Source organism: Haliotis rufescens, unplaced genomic scaffold (assembly GCF_023055435.1).
Source record: "Haliotis rufescens isolate VD_foot unplaced genomic scaffold, xgHalRufe1.0.p SCAF_8, whole genome shotgun sequence".
NCBI classification, from domain to species: domain Eukaryota; kingdom Metazoa; phylum Mollusca; class Gastropoda; order Lepetellida; family Haliotidae; genus Haliotis; species Haliotis rufescens.
The window spans coordinates 14,472,810-14,494,012 of record NW_025964372.1 but is presented as its reverse complement, the minus strand read 5'-3'; the positions used below and the strand labels follow the sequence as shown (position 1 = coordinate 14,494,012).

At 41.4% G+C, this 21,203-nt stretch overlaps 3 protein-coding genes across 4 annotated transcripts; 2 read left to right on the top strand and 1 right to left on the bottom strand.

Moving 5' to 3' along the window:
- Positions 1-1,872: 1,872 nt before the first annotated feature.
- On the bottom strand, positions 1,873-7,026 carry LOC124149062. Its single transcript, XM_046520413.2, has 6 exons — positions 6,919-7,026; positions 5,543-5,605; positions 4,944-5,092; positions 3,361-3,507; positions 2,832-2,869; positions 1,873-2,257 (listed from the first exon to the last, which is right to left on the bottom strand). Exons 2-6 carry the CDS (start codon positions 5,602-5,604, stop codon positions 2,147-2,149), a joined length of 507 nt encoding a protein of 168 aa, XP_046376369.2. The 5' UTR covers position 5,605; positions 6,919-7,026; the 3' UTR covers positions 1,873-2,146.
- Positions 7,027-8,178: 1,152 nt separating this feature from the next.
- On the top strand, positions 8,179-8,969 carry LOC125376896. The gene is made up of 2 exons (XM_048389318.1): positions 8,179-8,472; positions 8,634-8,969. The coding sequence occupies exons 1-2, from the start codon at positions 8,179-8,181 to the stop codon at positions 8,967-8,969; spliced, it is 630 nt and encodes a 209-aa protein (XP_048245275.1).
- A 3,257-nt stretch (positions 8,970-12,226) lies between these two features.
- LOC124149058 lies at positions 12,227-20,048 on the top strand. Of its 2 annotated transcripts, none has more exons than XM_046520407.2 (6): positions 12,227-12,350; positions 13,419-13,540; positions 15,058-15,203; positions 18,388-18,549; positions 18,946-19,031; positions 19,886-20,048. In XM_046520407.2, the coding sequence occupies exons 2-6, from the start codon at positions 13,419-13,421 to the stop codon at positions 19,955-19,957; spliced, it is 588 nt and encodes a 195-aa protein (XP_046376363.2). In that variant the 5' UTR covers positions 12,227-12,350; the 3' UTR covers positions 19,958-20,048. The 2 variants fall into 2 exon arrangements, with proteins under 2 accessions (XP_046376363.2, XP_046376362.2); XM_046520406.2 differs by lacking the exon at positions 12,227-12,350 and adding an exon at positions 12,788-12,941.
- The last annotated feature ends 1,155 nt before the right edge of the window (positions 20,049-21,203 follow it).

Genomic DNA, 21,203 nt, shown 5'->3' with positions numbered 1-21,203 from the left:
CATCAGAGAGCGAAGGTCCACTTTCAGGTAAATCAGCTCAGATTTACAGGACGCATATCGCCATGTATCTATACATCCCAGTATCTCCGTTTCACTGTGAACATGACGAGATCTTTATGTGAAGTCCAGAGGATGATCACAGAAGCCGTCAGTCAGCCTTTCCAATCGCATTGGTGGTGAATGTTATGCCGGGGTTACTGACATCTCTCCAAGATCTCACGTACAGTGGAAGACTTCGCAAACTTGGTTGAATTAGAGGAGATCCCTCATTCTCGATGGACATTCTCTTGATATTTCCCCCACTAGACCACCGCCTCTACAACCGTAGAGTGCTGAGTGCTCACACTACAGAGCTTCAGTCCAGAGGACATGGACAGATATGGACAGAATGCTTCATATCAACTGTCTGGAGATGCTAGCGATTTAGTAGTCAATATAAACCTGGGCAGTCAGGCTGCTTTTGTCGTCGGTACTGGTTGCTACATACAACACCACAAGAGTAGCACACCCTCAATGACAGGAGGTAACGAAATCACAAAGTTTGTTGAAGAAGACTATGCATTTATTGGCAGACTGGATCAGCTGCAAATTGGAAGCATGTCACATCTGAAAGTGAAACTGAACATCTTGGCCAATTGTTTATCCCTTTGGAACAATATTGTGTCGATAGATTGGTCTCTACATACCAAAGTGTTCAAGTGGATTATTAAGACGAGGGGCGGGTGTAGTAAATCCAGCATTTGACACCAAACAGTTTGCCTAGGGTAGGTTAACACGGGTTTTAATACTAATATCTAGAGGTGATCTACGGTTCTACGGAACTGACGACAGCTGTATGTCCCGTCAAAGCAACCGGAAGGGATGCCGTAGAAAGATGTGAGGTCGGAGGGTGATCACTCAAAGAAACGGAAGTGACGTCATCACAACCATGTGTGACGTCACAATAACCAAAGCAGACGTCGTAAGACCCGAAGTGACGTCGTGAAGATGCCACATATTTACTGTGAAAGTATCAAGGTATTGTACACTTTCTTAACGTTTCTATTTCTTTATCATCATTATTGTCAGCTATACTGGATTACTATATGCTAGATCTCGCCAATCCATCTGAAATATTCTGGCTACCCTCAAACAACAGTTATCATTGTGTATATTTTTTCGAATACCACCACTAGTACATCAGTCCATTCTATCTCCCTCATCCATCTCCGGTTTACTGACTGTTTGGCGACAGTGAAGTGGACGTCTGTGAAAATCTAGGGATTTCTTTCAGTGTGATATTAGCCAAATTGCAGGAATTGCGGCTGTGATGTAACAGAGGAAGTATTCTTAGATTTATACACAATGATAACTATTGTTTGCTGAATCCTTTCAATTCCGCCTCCGCTGTATTTTTGTTTCAAATTGATGGACAGGGCAAAAGTGCCAATTGACCTTAATGTGCGCGCAAATTTCGATATACATTTCTGCAAAGTTGTACCTACCCATGAGACTTGCCCTTTTAGCATGTTTAGGTTAGCAATAAATACAGATGTCTTAACACCTTGTGGTATGAGTATATGAGTGTGAATCTGCATTTAATCTGTTTTATCCAGTCCATTTGTTTGAGGGATTATGATCGATTACTAGTGAGTGAGTGAATATGGTTCTACCCCGATTTCATCAATATTTCAGATATAGCACAGCGGCGGACACCAGAAATATGCTTCACACATTGTACCCATTAGGGGAATGAAACCCGACCTTCAGTGTGACAATTGAACACCTTAACCTTCAGGCTCCCCCACCAACCTTCAATCACGACAAGCAGCATCTCACAAAGTAGCATACACTCGGCGATGATGGTAACCACTGACAACTAAGTACAAAACACTTGTTTTCACCAACAGCTTTATTGACGTTTCTACATTAGTTTCCGACCATATGATATTCTGCTGGGATTCTGTTGGGAGGCTAGATATCCTTTCAGTAACAACTTTAAAACCAGATATATTTTTAATTAAAGCCTAAAATATTGTTAAAAAATGTGGCAATGTAGCAATTTTGGGGGGCTGCAATTTCTTTTTTCAATTTCGTCGGCAATTTACTTTTTCCGATGAAAAAAATGAGAAATGGTCGGACCCTTACAGGTGATTGTGGGTCATCCTTATGTGCAGTTGATGTCCTCTGGCTTAAGTGCATCCACCTCGGCACACTGGACTCGGTCAACGGGGTTCTCCCTGTTTTTCGGGTCACTGCAGTACATGTCCTTGAAACGCTGAAGACAGGAGAAGAGTGAGTGTGTGAAATGGACATCTAGCGCTATTTGGGTAGTTTGGTGTGATATCACTTCAGTCAGTGTTTAATGTGTGATCAAATCTGAAAGTAACGTAGCCTATCCACGTTTAATTCGAACTACGACTAGCGGGATCAGGCAGAGTGAGTGATTGCTGTTTTCAGCAACATCAATATTCATGTCGAATCAGCACAGGTTACGCCAACAATGGGCATCCTTCAAATAAAGTGTACCGACGTGACGACTAAACGTTTCAGATACTGGTATGTGGGCACATGAGAACGTATCCGATATGAGCATTTGTATTATTCAAACCAGTATGTTACCACAGGTTTTGAAAATACAACACTGACATTGGAGAGTGATGTTCAAAAGAAGTATGTTCGTGTCTTCGGGTTTAACATACAAATTAATTCCAGCAGTTTGTTATAACAATAACCTAATTTGTATAGGAACAAAACAACGGTTACGGCTCCTTGAAAATATTAACTTGGTTCGTTCGGGATGTATTCGAGATATCAACGTTCGTTACATCCGGACTTGACTGTTTACTTACAATGTATTGAACCGATAAGAAGTCGACATTGGACAAATCTGAAAAAAGAATAAAAGTAAGTGAATGTTGCTTTACGTTGCTTCAGTTCCAGATGTATATCATCACGGTTTCCTGTGAATAACCATTAGTACACACGGGATTCACACCATGAGCATCGACTCCCGCTGGGAACAGGGAGCACGGGAATTCTCTGAGTGAGTGCGCAAACGACAAGGACTGCAATACACTGAATCAATATCATCTGGTGTTGTGTTGGTCTCGAGATCCATACGTTTATATGTACTGTTACAGGTCGGGAATCTCAGATCAAATTAATGTTTCCCCAAATCATTTCGGACACGAGATTCACAAGGACACTTTACCGGTAGTTCGTTATTCCGACGCGGTAAGACTGGGCCATTGTGGTGCACACAGTCTATTCTGTACAAAAAGGTAACTGTAATATATATTCCATGATTCTTGAATTATTTAAACTTAAAACCACTAAAAACACCAGCTGATGGACACATATCTTGAACATGTATCTTACTGAATCCAGTGAAGTCATCTGCGTTCACAACGCCATCTTTGTTAGGATCCCAGATTGAGTACATGAATCGGGCGTAGTCCTCGGAGTAGCCGTACCTACACGTCCACCTGGTCACGACCTCCCACTGTTGCAAGCTGCAAGGGTCATCTGTAGGTTAGATTGAAAAATTATCAGGTATAATATACTTTTATCATTATCATTATGTACAGATTGAAATAAAAATGCAGCAAAGAGTGTTTGGGTGATCCTGGCAAAGTCAGGCTGGTTAGGCTCATCATCAGCTCAGGGCCCTTGCCCCCTCTACACGCAGCCCTGGGACTTCTCCCAGGAAGCGCTGCCTAGTCAAACCCACCCAGAACTTTCGGAGAATGTGAAGACTCCCCAACACTGCAGCCTTCTGCATTACCCAGATTGTCAAAAGGGCTATATTCATGGTAGCAAACCCGGGTACTCTCCCAATGTCAGTCAACAGATTGGTAGTACCAAACCTAAGGCACCGAGAACAATGGGGAGTCGGACAACTTGGTACTTGGAATGCAAGCGTGACATTTCGAAAGCGAGGTCTGCTTGTCATTCTCATTACTGTCAAAAGAGACAGAAAATTCAATGATATATATGATTTCATTGGATTTATCAAAAAGGACAAGATCAGGTTTGTTGGTCTGGATATGTCTGAGGGTGTATACGGGCCTATTCCAAAGGATTTTGTATTTATCATTTTCCATGACGCCCTCATATTCAGGGTCGTACCATGGATGGACCTCTGTGTCAAAACCACAAGCATGGCGAAAACGGTAATAAAATGATCGGGCCACCCCATCATGTCGCTTAAGATACTGTGTCTGTGCCAAAGCTGGGCATCCACTCACAATGTTTTGGACAGTCTCATTAAATTTATTACATAATCTACATTTCATATTCACATTTTGATGCAAAATCACACATTGACGGTTTCGAGTTGGAAGTGACTGGTCCTGAGCAGCAAACAGAAAGCCTTCTGTTTCCCTTTTCAGGCCAGACGACTTCATCCAAGCGAAGGACTCTGCAGGATTGCTGATCTTCTCAACACACTGCACATAAACTCGATGCAGTGGTCTTTCAGAAAGCCTCTCCTTGAAAAAACTGAGTCTGGGCCGATTTGATATGGCACTTCGCTTGGTTGACACTCATTTCTGTACCATCCAGCAGTACAGAACCATCAACAAAATCAACACCGACATTGAGATTATGTCCTTGGCTCGTTTTAGAAAACTGTGGAATGCCTTGTTTTCATCATGAGTCTTGACATGCTTCACAAGAGGATCATGAGACAAATAAATGGGTTGACACATTTGTATTGTTGTTGTTGTTGTTGTTGTCGTTGTCGTTGTCGTCGTCGTCATCATCATCATCATCATCATCATATCAAACCTGGGTATTCCATCAGTTCTTAAAAAATTACCAAGAAGCAATCTTTACAATGCATGATCTTTCCGATGTTTCCCTGTGTTTTTTGCAATTATTCCTCTTAGTAAAAGTATTGTGTAAAGAAATCCCAGGCCCCATTACAGGTTATCAAATGATGCTCGCTAAACAGAACTTACCGTCGTAGTTGAAATACAGGATTTGTTTGTGAACGTCTCTAAAGTCCACTCTGCCGTCATCGTTGGCGTCGTTGTCCACCACAGCAGCACAGAACTTCCCCACCAGTTGCTCAGGAGGGTTGCAGTTGTTAAACAGGTTAAACCAGTACCTTCAAGAAATGTGAGTTGGTGAGTAAGTGAGTGAATGAGTGAGTGAGTTGGGGTTAACGTTACCTGTACAACTTTAATTAATGCCACCGCATGTCAGCTCATTAAGCTGGGACATAACCAAAATTGCGCATGAAGGCAACATATTGTTTGTTGTAGTTTGTTTTGTTTACGTCGCAGTCAGCAGTATTCCAGCTGTATGACGACGGCCTTGCCATAAAATCCAATGATCGATATTATGAGCAAAGATCCAAGCCGTCGTTGTTTGATGACATGCAATCGACTAAGTTACCGATCAAGAGCACACAATCAACCTGTTACGACCAGAACATATTCCTGTGGATCTGTTCTAACCCGGACTCCATTCGGGGTGCTTTGTAGTGGCATGATAAGAGCTGAATTAGAATATTTTACGAACAGATATTACGGATTTGATCAATGTCTTGATATACCTGGAGAAACCACAGGTCCCACAGAAGAGGAGGGCAAACACGGTGAGTCGGAGGGCAAGCATTCTGCAAGCAAACTCAGGCAGGTAATGACGTTTCAATTTGTCATCAGTTTTTCAAAGTATCGATCTGGGCCTGCTGGGTGTTATTGCGCATGTCTTAAGCAGCAAAGTAGTGGTCGATAACACACACATTGAGGTACACATTTCATAAAACAGGATGGTTTCTCAGTTGTTAAACAGGGATTCTAGGAAACTATTTATCCGCGGTGTGTTGGGGTGAAAGCCAACTTATTATAGCGATTGTATCATAAGTTATATTCTCTATATGATAATAGTTACAGTATTAACCAACAGTATCAAACCATTGAGGTACACACTTCATCAAACTGAATGCTTTCTCAGTTGTCAAACTAGAGGAAACTATTTATCCAAGGTGTATTAGAGGGAAAGCAAAATAATTATAATCATTGTATCAGATGTTATACTTTGAATATGATAGTGCCACACTATGAGCCGAAATGCAAACGTTAATTAGTTAATGCAAATAGTTACAGTATGAACTAACTGTATCAAAAATTAAAGGATAAACTAACTTTATCAATATTTGCAGTATAAAACTAACTATATCCATACTTACAGTATAAACTAATTGCATCAATATTTACAATATAAACACTGTATCAATTGTTACAGTATTAACTAACTGTATCAATAGTTACAGTATAAACCAACTGCGTCAATAGTAACAGCATAAACTATCAATAGTTACAGTATAAACGATCAATGGTTACAGTATAAATTATCAGTGGTTACAGTATAAACTATCAATGGTCACAGAATAAACTATCAATGTTACAGTATAAGGCTGCATCAATAGTGACAGTATTAACTAACTGTAACAATAGTAACAGTATAAACCAACTGATTCAATAGCTACAGTATAAACCAACTGCGTCAATAGTTACAGTATAAACAATCAATGGTAACAGTATAAACTATCAATGGTTACAGTATGAACACTGCATCAATAGTTACAGTATAGACTATGACACGATTTATGCTGTTGTTTAATGAGTAGTAATGCAATAGCAACACATACAGTATATAACATCACATACAGTATATAACATCACAGACAGTATATAACAACACAGACAGTATATAACATCACAGACAGTATATAACAACACAGACAATATATAACAACGGACAGTATATAACAACACAGACAGTATAATAGCAACTTCAGTAATACACATTCAGCTCACACTGAGGGTGGCAACTTGCTATGTCGTACGACTGAAAATAAAACGAGTTATTCATCAGTATTAATGAATAAAGATAAAGTATTTTAGTAAAATGGGAAAAGGTACGAACCTGTCTGAATGCACTGGATAACGACTCGAGCTTTGATCAGATCCCTTTTCGACTCTTTAAGCTTGTGTGACAGCTCCACCCCCGATGGAGGCAGACGCGATGAACTTTGGCAGTTGAGGGTCCAGGGAGGGGTATCCAGATTTTGAAAACTGAATTTTAGAATCGAGTCCATTTGAAGACAGAAGTGATATTGCTTGTGTATGATTCAGAAAACGGACGGGTAGCGCTGTATTTATCAATATTCTGTAATATGCGCCACTTTCAACCGTCGAAATATACAAAATACACAAGATGACTGACAAGATAATGTGTGTGTGTGTGTGTGTAGATGTGCGTGCGTGCGTGCGTGCGTGCGTGCGTGCGTGCGTGCGTGCGTGCGTGCGTATGTATGTGGACTTAAGTGGTTTTTATTAAAATATGAGCTAGTATTGCACATATCCATACAGGCAACATCGACCGTGTTATTGCTTCTTTCACGATGAAAGAGCCGCCTCCGTGGTCTTGTGGTAGAGCGTCCGCCCGGAGAGCGGAAGGTCCGGGGTTCGATCCCCGGCCGCGTCATACCAAAAGACGTTATAAAGATGGTACTTGTTGTTACCCTGTCTGGCGCTCGACATTAAGGGGCTAAAACAAGGACTGGTCGGCTCGGAGTCAGTATACTGTGTCTGAGTGGGGTATTCATGTTAAACTGCGGCATGGTATCTCAGTGAGCTAGCACTATAAATCGGCATCAGTCCGGACTAGTACAAGCAGCCACACACACACACACACGTACATGCACGTCGCTATATAAGTGCAATAATCTTGGACGCGACGTTAAACCCAATTTCACCTCACCTCACCTCACCTCACCTCACAATGAAAGAAGTCTCATTTCATCAGAATTATATAATGTCAATAGTTGATAAGAAATACAACTTTCAAACATTTTTTTATTGAAGAAGTTTATTGAATTTGTGTTACTTATATGTCAAAACGAAAATAATACCTATTGTATTCATATTATCGTCAAAATATGTATCAATATTGGTAAGAGCATCAATTGACACACTTCCGTTTGCAACAAATCGATTTTGCTTGAAAATGTTTAGTTTGATATGGTTTTTTGAGAATGAGTAAGAAATGCATCGCCAAAAAGCAACAAGTGGCATCTTGCACGTTGAAATTGGGCAGGAAAAGCATGCAGTGTTTGGAAATAAAAAGCAAGCTTGCTTTCGGAAATAGGCATTCGTTCAGAAGGTGTTTCCAAGCCAAATGAACATGCCACGTCTTGAAGCTGCCACAAGGAACATCGCCATTGGAAGACTGCAGGCTGGAGAGTCCCAATCCTCTGTTGCCCGGCGTCTGAATGTTAGCCAAAGCACAATATCACGGCTTGCAACTCGCTACAACCAAACAGGCACAACACATGACCGTCCCCGTACAGGAAGACCTAGAGTCACCACACCAGCCCAGGATCGCTACATCCGGGTCCTCCATTTGCGTGACCGTACTGCTACGGGTGAGAGCACTGCAGCCAGGGTGCCAGGACTTAGGAGGATATCAGGCCAGACTGTACGGAACATGGACTGAGAGCCAGGAGACCCTACTTCGGGAACGTGCTACGTCGTCACTATCGTGCTCATCGTCTCCGTTGGTGTAACAACGTGACTGCCTGGAACCTTCGCAACTGGCGACGCATTTGGTTTACCGATGAGTCCAGATTCCTGTTGCAGAGACGTGATGGTAGGAACCGGGTCTACAGACGTGTTTATGAACGTTATGCCCCTAACTGCGTACGTCAAGTGGACAGATTTGGTGGAGGGAGTGTGATGATGTGGGCGGCAATATCCTACACTGATCGTACCGATCTTTTTCACGTCCAGGGAAACCTGACGGCTGTACGCTACAGAGACTCCATCCTGCTACCACACCTCCTGCCAGCCATTGACGTCCAACGTGAGATTTTCCAGCAGGACAACGCCCGGCCCCACACGGCACGTGTCACAATGACCTTTCTCGCTGCTAACAATGTCCCTGGCCGTCCCGTTCCCCGGATCTTAACCCAATAGAGCACCTGTGGGATGAACTTGATCGCCGTCTCCGTCAGCGTCAACATCAACCCCAAACTCTCAAGGTACTAGCTGCATTTCTGCAGGAGGAGTGGCGGGGGGATTCCCCGGGCCGTTATCCAGGGTCTCATCCAGTCCATGACAAGGCGTGTGAGAACTGTCTTTCGTGCACGTGGTGGGCACAACAGATATTTATACTCCATTCACGTTTGAGGAATATTGTTAATGCCTTACCTTAAGTTATGGACATCATTGTATAGACATTGATCTCTCCTAAACGGATGTAAAGTTTCATGTACTCAAGTTCATTTCCTACCAAGTTATTCATGTTTGAATATACAACATTTTCTCAGCAAATACGGGTTATGCGTTTCTTTTTTTAATAGTATATTAATTCATTTTACGAGAGGAAGACTCTCGCGAATATCAAAGTCTTGTCATCCCTAGATCATATGCAATCACTGTTGGATGAAGGGGTTAACAAACTGGACTTGCTGTAGTCTCCAAGATGCCAACATTAAAATGTATCTAACCACAAAAGTGAATATGAAACGATCAACATGTTCATCATCACGTTCAGTGGGGACAAACTTGACAAATGAAATAAAGTTTTCTTTAAAGACCATGTTGAAGTTGAGTGACTTCCCACAGAGCAAGAAACGATTCAAATTCCTAAAGACATCTTTTCTAAATGGCAGTCACAAGTATTCACTGTCATTTTTCTCTAATAATAAACTGTTAACGTTGGTATCCCCAAGCACACCGATACTCATGATGGTCATGTAATGGGCAGTTCTAAACAACACGAACAGAAATGAAATCCTGTCTACATGGTCACATCCGATGATTGTTAAGATTGATTACAAATCATATCTACAGACAACATGGTGGTCTATATTTATTCCCATTTTCCGTTATAATTTGTAGTTTATGTTATAAGAACGCATTCTGAAAAGGGTCCCCCAGGAAACTTCCTCTTACTAATTCTTACAATACAAAGCAAATGTAGAATCTACATTTTCGTCCTGACACACCCATTTTCCCCATCATGTTAACATTTTAATTTGGGTTATTAATTTATCATGTTGAGAGTTAATTTTTTATCTTCGCCCCTTATGTTCAAAGAAATGATTATTATCATTAGCCATCCCTGGTAAAACTTTGATTGTGTATCTCACCACATTCTACATTCTTTACCACAAGATTTTTAGCAGTGTAAATTTCACTATTGCGATTGAAATTATTTACAATGAATTGCATTGTGTATCTTTCATGACCATGATGATAAGAAGCATTTTTAAAATATTATTTCAAATGACACAGACATGATATTTTGTAATTTTAAGTTGGCATTGGTCTCTGTGAATGGCTGGCTTCTTTCTTTGTATGTCAATAGTTTCTTGCAGTCTCCATTTTGTTGCAGTTATTTATGATGGTATAGAACATTTTGGTTTGTTGGCAGCAAATGTCGTAAATATGGCTCTCAGTATGACCACATGGTTGTGACTGCATGGTTACCTGTATGATAGCATGGCTCTCTGTATGACCGCATGGCTCTCTGTATGACTGCATGGTTACCTGTATGATAGCATGGCTCTCGGTATGACCGCATGGCTCTCTGTATGACTGCATGGTTACCTGTATGATAGAATGACTGTCTGTTTGACCACAAAACTGTATGTATGATCGCATGACTGTCTGTATGACGACATGGTTGTCTGCGTGACTGTATGGTTTCCCGTATGACTACATGGCTTCCTGCATGACTCAAGTTTCTCTATATGACCACATGGTTGCCTGTATAAATGCATGATTGACTGTATGACTGCATGTCTGTATGACCGCATGGCTTCCTGCATGACTGCATGTTCTTTATATGACCACATGGTTGCCTGTATAAATGCATGATTGACTGTATGACTGCATGTCTGTATGACCGCATGGCTTCCTGCATGACTGCATGTTCTTTATATGACCACATGGTTGCCTTTATAAATGCATAATTGACTGCATGACTGCATGTTTCTCCATATGACCACATGGTTGCCTGTATAAATGCATGATTGACTGTATGACTGCATGTCTATATGACCACATGGTTGTCTGTATAAATGCATGATTGACTGTATGACTGCATGTCTGTATGACCGTATGGTTTCTTGCATGAGTGCAAGGTTGTCTGAAGGACCTAATGTCTGTCTGTATGCCTGCATTGTTACATCTATGCTTGCATGGCTGTCTTTATGAACGCATGGCTGTCTGTATGACCGCATGGCTGTCTGCATGACCATATGTCTATCTGTATGACTGTCATGTGTGTTTGTACGACCACACGGTTTCTGGTGTCCCCCATGATATCACTGGAATATTGCTAAAAGCGGCGTAAAACCATACACAATCACTCTGTATGACCACATGGTTGTCTGTATGACCATTAATCTGTCTGTATGACCACATGCTTGCCTGTATGACCACATGGTTGTCAGTTTGTCCACAAAGTTGTCGGTATGACCGCATGGTTGTCTGTATGACCTCATAGTTGTGTGTAGGACCAATGCATGTTTGTCTGCGTTGATCCGTGGGTATTTGCATGACTGCAACTGTGTCTGCGAGGTGGCGAGCATGCGCATGCAAGTGCATGTCCATATGACTTCGCGATTGGGCATCAGACTGCAGTGTTTGTGATCGTCTAGTTTCAATAACGCGTGTGTTGGTACGACCCGGTGTGAATATGATAATTGCATTGGTGTTTTATATATACATTTGTGTTTTTGTGAGGTGAGATGAAATTAGATTTAACGTCGCGTCCAAGATTATTGCACTTATATAGCGACGTGCATGTACGTGTATGTGTTTGTGTGGCTGCTTGTACTAGTCCGGACTGATGCCGATTTATAGTGCTAGCTCACTGAGATACCATGCCGCAGTTTAACATGAATACCCCACTCAGACACAGTATACTGACTCCGAGCCTACCAGTCTTTGTAACAACAGACCAGTAACAACAAGTACCATCTTTTAACGTCTTTTGGTATGACGCGGCCGGGGGTCGAACCCCGGACCTTCCGCTCTCCGGGCGGACGCTCTACCACTAGACCACGTGGGCGGTCTTTGTGTTTTTGTGACTGCACTCAGTGAATGCATCATGCATGGGGTTCACAAACTGTACCAATCTGCACCGTGACTGTGCATCACGACATACACGCATGTCTCTTGTGAGAAACACACTTTATTATAGGTCATATTTACTCGCAGTACGTTAAGTAATGAACTACTCACGTAGGCAGAAAGACAAGTCATACCTTCTGGAGCTCTGAATGACTTGCATTTTACAGAAGTAAGGAAGACGGGCCAAGTGTTCACAGCGAACAGAATAACCAGGTAAAACGCTGTTCACATTGCAAGGGTTAAGATGACGAGACAGTATTTAGAAAAGCTTCTTCGCACTTTATTTCAAAGAATAGTGTGCGTTTTCACGAAAAGTGCGCCTGTATTTGCTGAGCATGTCTTTATGATCACGATATCGTTCCCTCAGATCAACAGTGGGAGATGTGTTATGATGAAAGGTTTAATAACATTCCGTCAGTGGCATTAAACAGCTGAATCAGATAGGGTTCTTAATAATAGAAAAAAACATACATACATGCATGCATACATACATACATACATACATACATACATACATACATACATACATACATACATACATACATACATGCATGCATGCATGCATGCATGCACGCACGCACGCACGCACGCACGCACGCACGCACGCACGCACGCACGCACATACATCCAAACATACATACAGGGACATTCAATTAAACCCCAGCCCCTTACTTTCCTGTCGTGCGGGGGTGCTTCCCGTGTGGAGCCCCGCTTTGATGACTAACGGCTCAACAAACAAAGCAAAGTTTTGCTCCAAGAAACAAACCCACCCGGTCTGACTCGCTAGAAGGGTCGAGAACGAAGGTAAGCCACTATATTCGCGATAGTCGAAATGTAGCTGAGTATACAACTTGTTTTAAAACATTGAAATCCTAATGAGTGTGAAGTTTACCGAATGTCAAATGTTTTGCTGTTGATGTTTGTTGTCATGTGGTTGACTTTTATGGTGTTCATTTGGAATGTTCTGTTTATTAAATTGTTTAAGACATTTCTGTGCATGTTCGGGAAAGTTGTGTACTAATGTTAGTATGTATATTACTCATTATCATTTGTTAAATTAATTTATCAATATCATCGACATTATCATCATAAGAATTAGCTTGTTGACAAAAACAAAATGACCAAAATTATTTAATAAATATTTCCGGTTTTTTTTTAGTGGTAGAATTAATATAAATATAGGTTTTGTGTTTCCTTCATGTTGTGCTGTGATGCTAAATAAACATGCTTTTGGGGTAAATAACTGAGCTCTGGTATACCTATCCACATCTCTCTACACAGATGATGTTCAGAGCGTTGCTGTGTCTGGCCCTATTCGTGGGATCTGTATCTGCCTGGGGAAGCTGGTTCAGCATGAACAAGAACACAGAATGCGGTTCCTTCCGAAGCCAACGGGCAGGCTGGTGGGAACTACAAATATAGTATTTCAATCTTTATCTAGACCTGCTTTGAAGTAGTCGTACATTCATAAGTACCACAGCTTGTAAGTACATGTACCACAACGCCTTGATAAGCGTTTCGGGGTGTCAGCCTGCTGTGGGAGAAAGGAACGAAGAGATTCATGTGTTAGACGTTTACCACTCTTGAGAAACCTGCGAGCACTGGTATGTTGTTGACAAACCATGGGTGATAGTTAGAAGGAATGTAGGATTCGAACCCACGATAATTATGTCCTGTAACTTAGGCAACTGAGCCACTCGTGCTCCGGTCTCGCGTTGATGTAATTGTACATCTATAACGTCATGCTATTTAAATATAGCGCACTAGCTTTGGCGAAGTTTTACCTCAGGTGGTAATCAAGAGAAATAAAACCGGATGGGCAAAGTTTTGGTTCTTTACCCGTACCAGGATACGCTGGAGATAATCAGGTTATTATCCTTGGTTTGTCAGCACCGCATCCGTGCAGGTGAAATTCAGCAAAGTAGTTATCGCTCACGACCTGCGTCCTTTGGGCGTTTCATCAGTCATCTAAATACATAACTAAAATACTATTATAAACGGTTTGTCTTTTCGTATTTTGTTCAGGTAAACAATTGACTTACCTGTGCATGTATTTGTGACGGGTGCCACCGTTAGGGTAGTGCACGCTCACCTTTTTGCGAACACCTGGTATCATCACTACGTGATAGTTATTTATAAACGCATGCTTATGATGTAGTCGTACAATTGTACAATGGATTGTGATTTTAGGAGATATATGTTATGGTTATGGAAAGGGTTTCTCGCATTTATATAAACCCTTTATTAATTAATGATTAAGAACATGGTTAGCAATACTACAACTATACTACCGAGAAATTGAAATTATAGAATAAGGACTAGACAAGCCAGTGGATGATAACATGAGCAGCGATCAAAGCATTCAGGATACGTCAACAGATAATTTGCCACGTGATCCCCTCTTGAGTCGTCTCTGACCACATGCATGACCTGCTGGGACCATTTTGTGTCCTCGGGTCCTCATGTTGGCAGTGCTGAGTTGCAGTACCCGCAATACACAGTAGACGAATCACGTTAAGGGGGATTTGTTGGACAGAGTGGCCATATCCTGCAACGTTGAGAAACATTGTTTTAGCATAGAACAACGGGTTGTCTTGCCTCAAGACTAAGGCTTGGTTGCATCAAGTCGTTTTTCTTGTATATGTTGTAGTTTTGTTCTTTTCTAGGTTGGGGGCGATCGGTGGTTAAAGCGTTCGCTCGTCACGCCGAAGACCCGGCTGGGATTCCCGACATGGGTACAATGTGTGAAGCCCATTTCTGGTGTCCCCCGCCGTGATATTGCTGGAATGTTGCTAAAAGCGGCGTAAAGCCATACTCACTCACTCACTCACTCACTTTTCTAGGTTGGGTGGTTTAATGTGTGTAGATAATAAACATTATCAAGTGTGACGCTTGACGCCATAATTCTGTATTCTCGCAGGCTCTTCAGCAATTCCATGACTGATATCGACACGCGTCAATTTCTGGATGACATGAAAGCTTACGACACCAACAAAGATGGCTACGTCACTCCAGTCGAAATGAGGAACCCAACTGTTGCAGCCACCTTCGACAGTGCTTTTAACCGTAAGTAATTGTTTTATTATTGATACAAAGGTTCTTCAGAATCACATTACGACCATGTACAACAACTAGTTTTGCAACAATGGCTTGACATGTTACCCGACGGTACAGTGGGTACACATTGCAGCCCCTGGAGCTACTCTAGAAGCGTTATACGTAATATTTCCAATCCCCACGTTGCAAACGGTCTTGTGCAGAGTTGCGCCCCTTTGATGTTCAAGGATCAGCCGACCGTTGGTTTACATTCCGCGTTGACCCTGATGAAGAGTCAGCAATATATGTATTTGTAATAATATTAATGTGAGCGGTAAACATGGACATCATGTGTGAATATGTTGAGACAGTATGTCCACATACCAATAACATCTCATGTTTCGGTGGTTAGCGTTATTGATATTATGTTATTTATTTGTATATATCCTTACCTCACACTTTATCTTTCAACATCTCAGAACATCACTTTTTACACAAATGTGTTCAATTATTCAGCTTTTCTCATATTTCGGGGCGGTTTGGTAGCCTGGTGGTTAAAGCCTTAGCTCGTCACGCCGGATACCCGGGTTCGATTCCCGACATGGGTACAATGTTTGAAGCCCATTTTTTGGTGTCCTCCGCCGTGATATTGCTGAATATTGCCAAATGCGGCGTAAAACCAAACTCACTCGCTCACTCTAATATTTCACTGCATATTTGTTCTCTCTAGAACCTTCTTGTAGACATTACATACGATATCCGTCAGTAGATTCCCAATACTGCTATACTGCACAGAAACGTCACAGTTCCCGAACATATGTCCACACAGCTCTAATTACGTTAATCTTTAATATTAAACTACCTTTGTTTGTTTGATGTTTAACGCCGCACTCAGCAATATTCCAGCTATATGAAGGCGGTTTGTAAAATAATGGAGTCTGGACCAGACAATCCAGTGATTGACATCATGAGCATCGACCCACGCAATTGAGATCGATGACATGTATCAACCAAGTCATCGAGCCTGACCACCCGATCCCGTTAGTCGCCTTTTACGACAAGCATATAGTCGACGTTTGCGGCAAGTATGGGTTGCTGAAGACACCTTGCAGGTAATTATATAATTCAACATCGTGTGGCTGTCGGGATTATTTAATACTACACACAAAAGTACAGGTATACGGGCAAAATACGAGATAGTGTTCCTCTCATTGAGTGCATTACATGTGAATTCCGTAAAATGTGTCAAATGTTTCATGTTAAAATTAAGGCATGCTTTGTATTTCTATTTGTTTGTGTGTTACAGTCAAAGTTGAACAATACCAATATAACTATTGTATTGTTATTGCGACTTCGTCTCGCTGGGGACGTGCAGCCTGAACAATGTCCACCAAACCTTTGACAATGATAAGCATATACAAATGTAGTTCACGCAAACACCAGAAGCGTGCGACATAAGCTAACTGATGTGAGCGAACTGTTTGTTTCAATGGTGTGTGCCTCACTGAGACACATTTAGATGACAGTGTTACATCCGATGATCTTATATGGGAACACTTTCAAGAACCAAATAGAAAGGAGAGAAACATGTTTGGAGGTAGTGTAATGATATATGTAAACAAAATCTTATCTTACTGAAGGCTTCATAATATAGAAAATGTATATGATGAGTCAATATGGCTGCAAGTATTTTATTTTTACCTCAGAAATCAATCATATCATGCAATGTTTATAGACCAGAGCATAACAATACAGAATTTTGAACCAGATTAGATAATAGTTTTGAATTAGCACTTGCTATTCCGTGTAAAGTTGGCGATTGTTGTTGATATAAATGATAACTTAATGTCTGACCAAAAAATGCATATAAATGATCTGTTAGAAAGAAATGCACAATATTATTATTGAACAAACTAGAGTTACTGTGAAAACAAGTACGTCATTGGCCCCTGTGATCGTTAGCGAAGCTGTACCTGTTATGGATAGCGGGGTTGTCATCGGAGTTATATACGTAACGCACAGATTTACGTAAACTATATTTTCTCACTGTCCACTTATCTGACCTATTCTTTTCTTTTATTCTGTTCTGTTGTTTAGTACAAATTGTAAATCAATTGTGCAAATTATCTGGGAGAAGTTCTCCTTAGTTGGAGAACTTGTACCCAATCTTATTCACTTTTTGTGAATTTAATATGTTTCAATCCAATCACACATATACAACCTGCATGACATTACTGTCACACGTCGTAATATGAGATGATGTTGAAACACAAACAAACACCGACTCACTTACCTAACATGCTACAATGAGGGCTGAGCTATTCATCTGTGGTGTATGAACATGTATATAGTACCAATCAATCACTTCATCAATATATTAATGTATTAGATAACATAATATATTCAAATATTGATACTATGGAACATAAAAAACGGATAATATCACACTCAGAATAACCACAGATCATAGTTTGCTTTGTATGAAATCTTGATATTGACATTACTTTTTTGTCCACGCTATGAGTATTCTGTTGATGTATGTTATCAGGCTGACGTTTCGCCAATGTGACGTTACATTATAACACGTTATTTGCGTGACCACTGAAATGCATTCAATTTGTCAATTTACATTATAATAAGTCTTTCAAAGGCCTCGTAGAAATGAAATTAAGAGCGCTTCAATCGCTTCATATTTTATGCTGTTCGCCTTACGTGCACTAACTGGTTTGTCGAAGGTTTTCTTTCTGAAAACGGCACGGTCGGTGTTCTCAATAAATAGGAAATTGCCCCAAATCATTTATAACGCCCTGGCTGGAATACTTCTATGCATGATTTACCTCCGTTCTCGTTTCGGATTATTTAAGATATGTGTATCATTGAAACCTGTTGGCATTTGTTTTCTCGTTTATTATCTGCTACAATGTGGGGTCGGTGGATTTGTAAGCCAGGTAATGAAGGAAATGTTTTAGGTAAATGTATGAGCGAACATTAGAACGAAGCGATTGACGAATACGCTGGCCAACATGAAAAGTGTCAATGAACCAGAACAAGGAAAAAAACCATTTTGGTCTGCATACATTTCGTATTTTTTTGTCTTGAGCAACTAACACTTTGGTCGACCGTTGCACATACATTTCGAATGTTTTTGTCTTGTATAGCTAAAGCTTTGTCCGATCGTAATTCCTACATTTCGCATGTTCTTTTTTGTGTGCAGTGACCGCTGGAGTCGACCGTTGCACCTTCGTGACGTTTTTTAAGAAGCGGTATGGAATCAGCACGGCGGTCGCAGGCCGCCTCTTCGACATTGAGGACGTCAACGGTGACCTCAGGTTCTCCACTGCAGACCGGGGCGACTTCAGCCCGATTGATGAGGATGGTGGGTAGTGAATCAATTGTATACGATACCTTGACATAGTTACGCTGGAAAATTCAACCAGAAACACACATAACACAACCAATGCCTAAAGGTGGACACGAACACCCAGCAATCAAATAAGCCATATGTTGAATGCACGATTGATGAGAAGTCCACCCGTTAAGATCCAGGTTAGATCTTTAGCATCACAGGATCTGGTGGTCAGGCTCGCTGACATGGCTGATGCGTGTCATCGTATCCAAGTTGCGTTGATCGATGCTCATGACCTCAACCACTGGATTGTCTGGTCCAAACTCAATTTTTTTACTGACCATCGCTATATAGATGGAATATGGTGGAGTGAAACAAACACAATGATGAGAAGTCAGCAGTCGATGAAGTGTTTTTTGCCTGCAGGTGATGGCCGAGTGCCTGTGTGTGTAGCTTTCCGGGGCGGCATGGCCATTCTCGCAGATTTGGAAAACAAGGTCTACCTAGCAGACGTATTTCATGACGTGTCGGCAATATTTAACCTTTGCTGCTAAATCGTAGCTTTGTACTGCTCCGCATTTACTATCCCACATCCATTGATCACTAAGATAAGCTCGGACTCATGTCTTCATAAGGTTCTACTCAACTCCGATGCTGATCTCCGCTAGAGTATAATTCGGGAATATCATAGAAACGTTTATTACCTCGCTTCAAAAGGTGTGTGCGTGTGCGTGTGCGTGTGCGTGGCGTGTGCGTGTGTGTGTTGCTTTGGTTCTACAGTGCATGTATCGAGTCGATATACATTATCAATAATTTAAGGAAGGTTATTCATTTTAGCGTCATCTGAAAACAACATATTTGACATAACAACTATCTATTTCATGCTGTGAATGTGTGCATCAGCATCGGACAATCGTTCCCTCACGCGTGGCAATCTTGGGTTAATATGTATGTGTGTGTTTGTGTGTGTGTGTGCGTGCGTGCGTGCGTGCGTGCGTGTGTGTGCGCGTGCGTGTGTGTGCGTATGTGTGTGTGTGCGTGCGTGCGTGCGTGCGTGCGTATGTATGTATGTGTGTGTCCGTGTGTGTGTGTGTGTGTGTGTGTGTGTGTGTGTGTGTGTGTGTGTGTGTGTGTGTGTGTGTGTGTGTGTGTGTGTGTGTGTGTGTGTGTGTGTGTGTGTGCCATGGAAAAGGGGAAAGGAGTGATGGAGTGTTCACATCTTAAAAAATAAACGGTTCTGCACACTGTATGTCTGAAAGTGTACTGAGTTCACCCGGAAATCCTCAGTTATATTATATCAGTACACGAAAACGAGAATCAGTGGATTTTGTAAAACTGTAAGCTCACTCTTTGTCTGTTTCCTCAGCTGAAGTATACGAACATCGTCTACAAGTACAGGAAACCCTCACCCATATGGTCCTGGGGGTGGTCCTCCTAAACCACCATGTTTGTCATGGCAACGGAGGGGCGAGGCCGTTACCGCAAGGATGATAAACGTAATCCTGTGTTAATAAAGTGATGCATACTCATCTGTTGTTTGGTCTTGTCACATTGCCTAGATGTATATTGTGGCCATGGAGTCTCAGTCGTCAAAGTCGCCGCATTTCGCTGTCCAGAGGTGTGTTAAGGAACCTATGACAGTGGGTTGGATTCCCAGATTAACCCTAATTTTAGGTTTATCGACACGATGTTGTGCTCGTGGCTTTAAACCTGCATCACTTTCGACTTCCTCTTACCGATCAAGCTGGCACACCGTGATATGACAGAAAACTGTTCAAAAGCGGCCTTAAACCCTTCTCACTTTTTCACTGTTCTGAACTTAGGAAACACAAATAATTAAATGTATACTTTCGCGTCACATCTTATTTAAACAAGGTGATAAAATAAAATATAAGCAACTCCGTGAAGTATTTGAACGTTTCAGAAAGTTTGATATCCGCCATGTTATTGTTTTGAAATGGTCCCTTTATTTTAACACATTTCAATTAAAAATAAATCACAATAAAAGTTATGTCCATGACACAAATGGCGGCTGATGGGGTAGTATACTTGTTAAAGCGTGGCTGTCGTCGGAGATTCTGGTTCGATTACTGACATGGTTGCAAAGGGTCAAACCCATTTCCGACAGCTCCACGCCATCCCCATCATGATATTGCAGGACTATTAAGGAAGAGTATTTATGGATGTCAACTTCTTTATTATGAGGAACACAACGTTCGAAGTATATGCTTACTCCTTTATCAGGTGAATCAGTGAGTGAGCATATATGAAGGAGTAAGCATATACTCCGAACGTTGTGTTCCTCATAATAAAGAAGTTGACATCCATAAATTCCATTCCTTGCGTGTATCACTTCTAAAGGCCGGCCTTTCAAAGACTTGATATAGGAATGTTGTTGAAAGCAGAGTAAAACATCACTCACTCACCCTTCGCTCAGGCAATGTTCTTGTTATCATCCCAAAGCGGTATCGGTTAAAACACCCCGTGTACTTCATCGCCTTTACAATACTCACAGGGAATTACCGCCATTAAACCAACGTGTATTCCTATATACATTCTTTCCAGTAGGTGCAAGGTTATACGATATGTGTAAATGTTTTGATACCTAATAATAACAAGGCACACTATCGATTAACTTGAGTTCAGAAATCAAGTAGTTGCAATTATAGCGATGGTATTGAAAA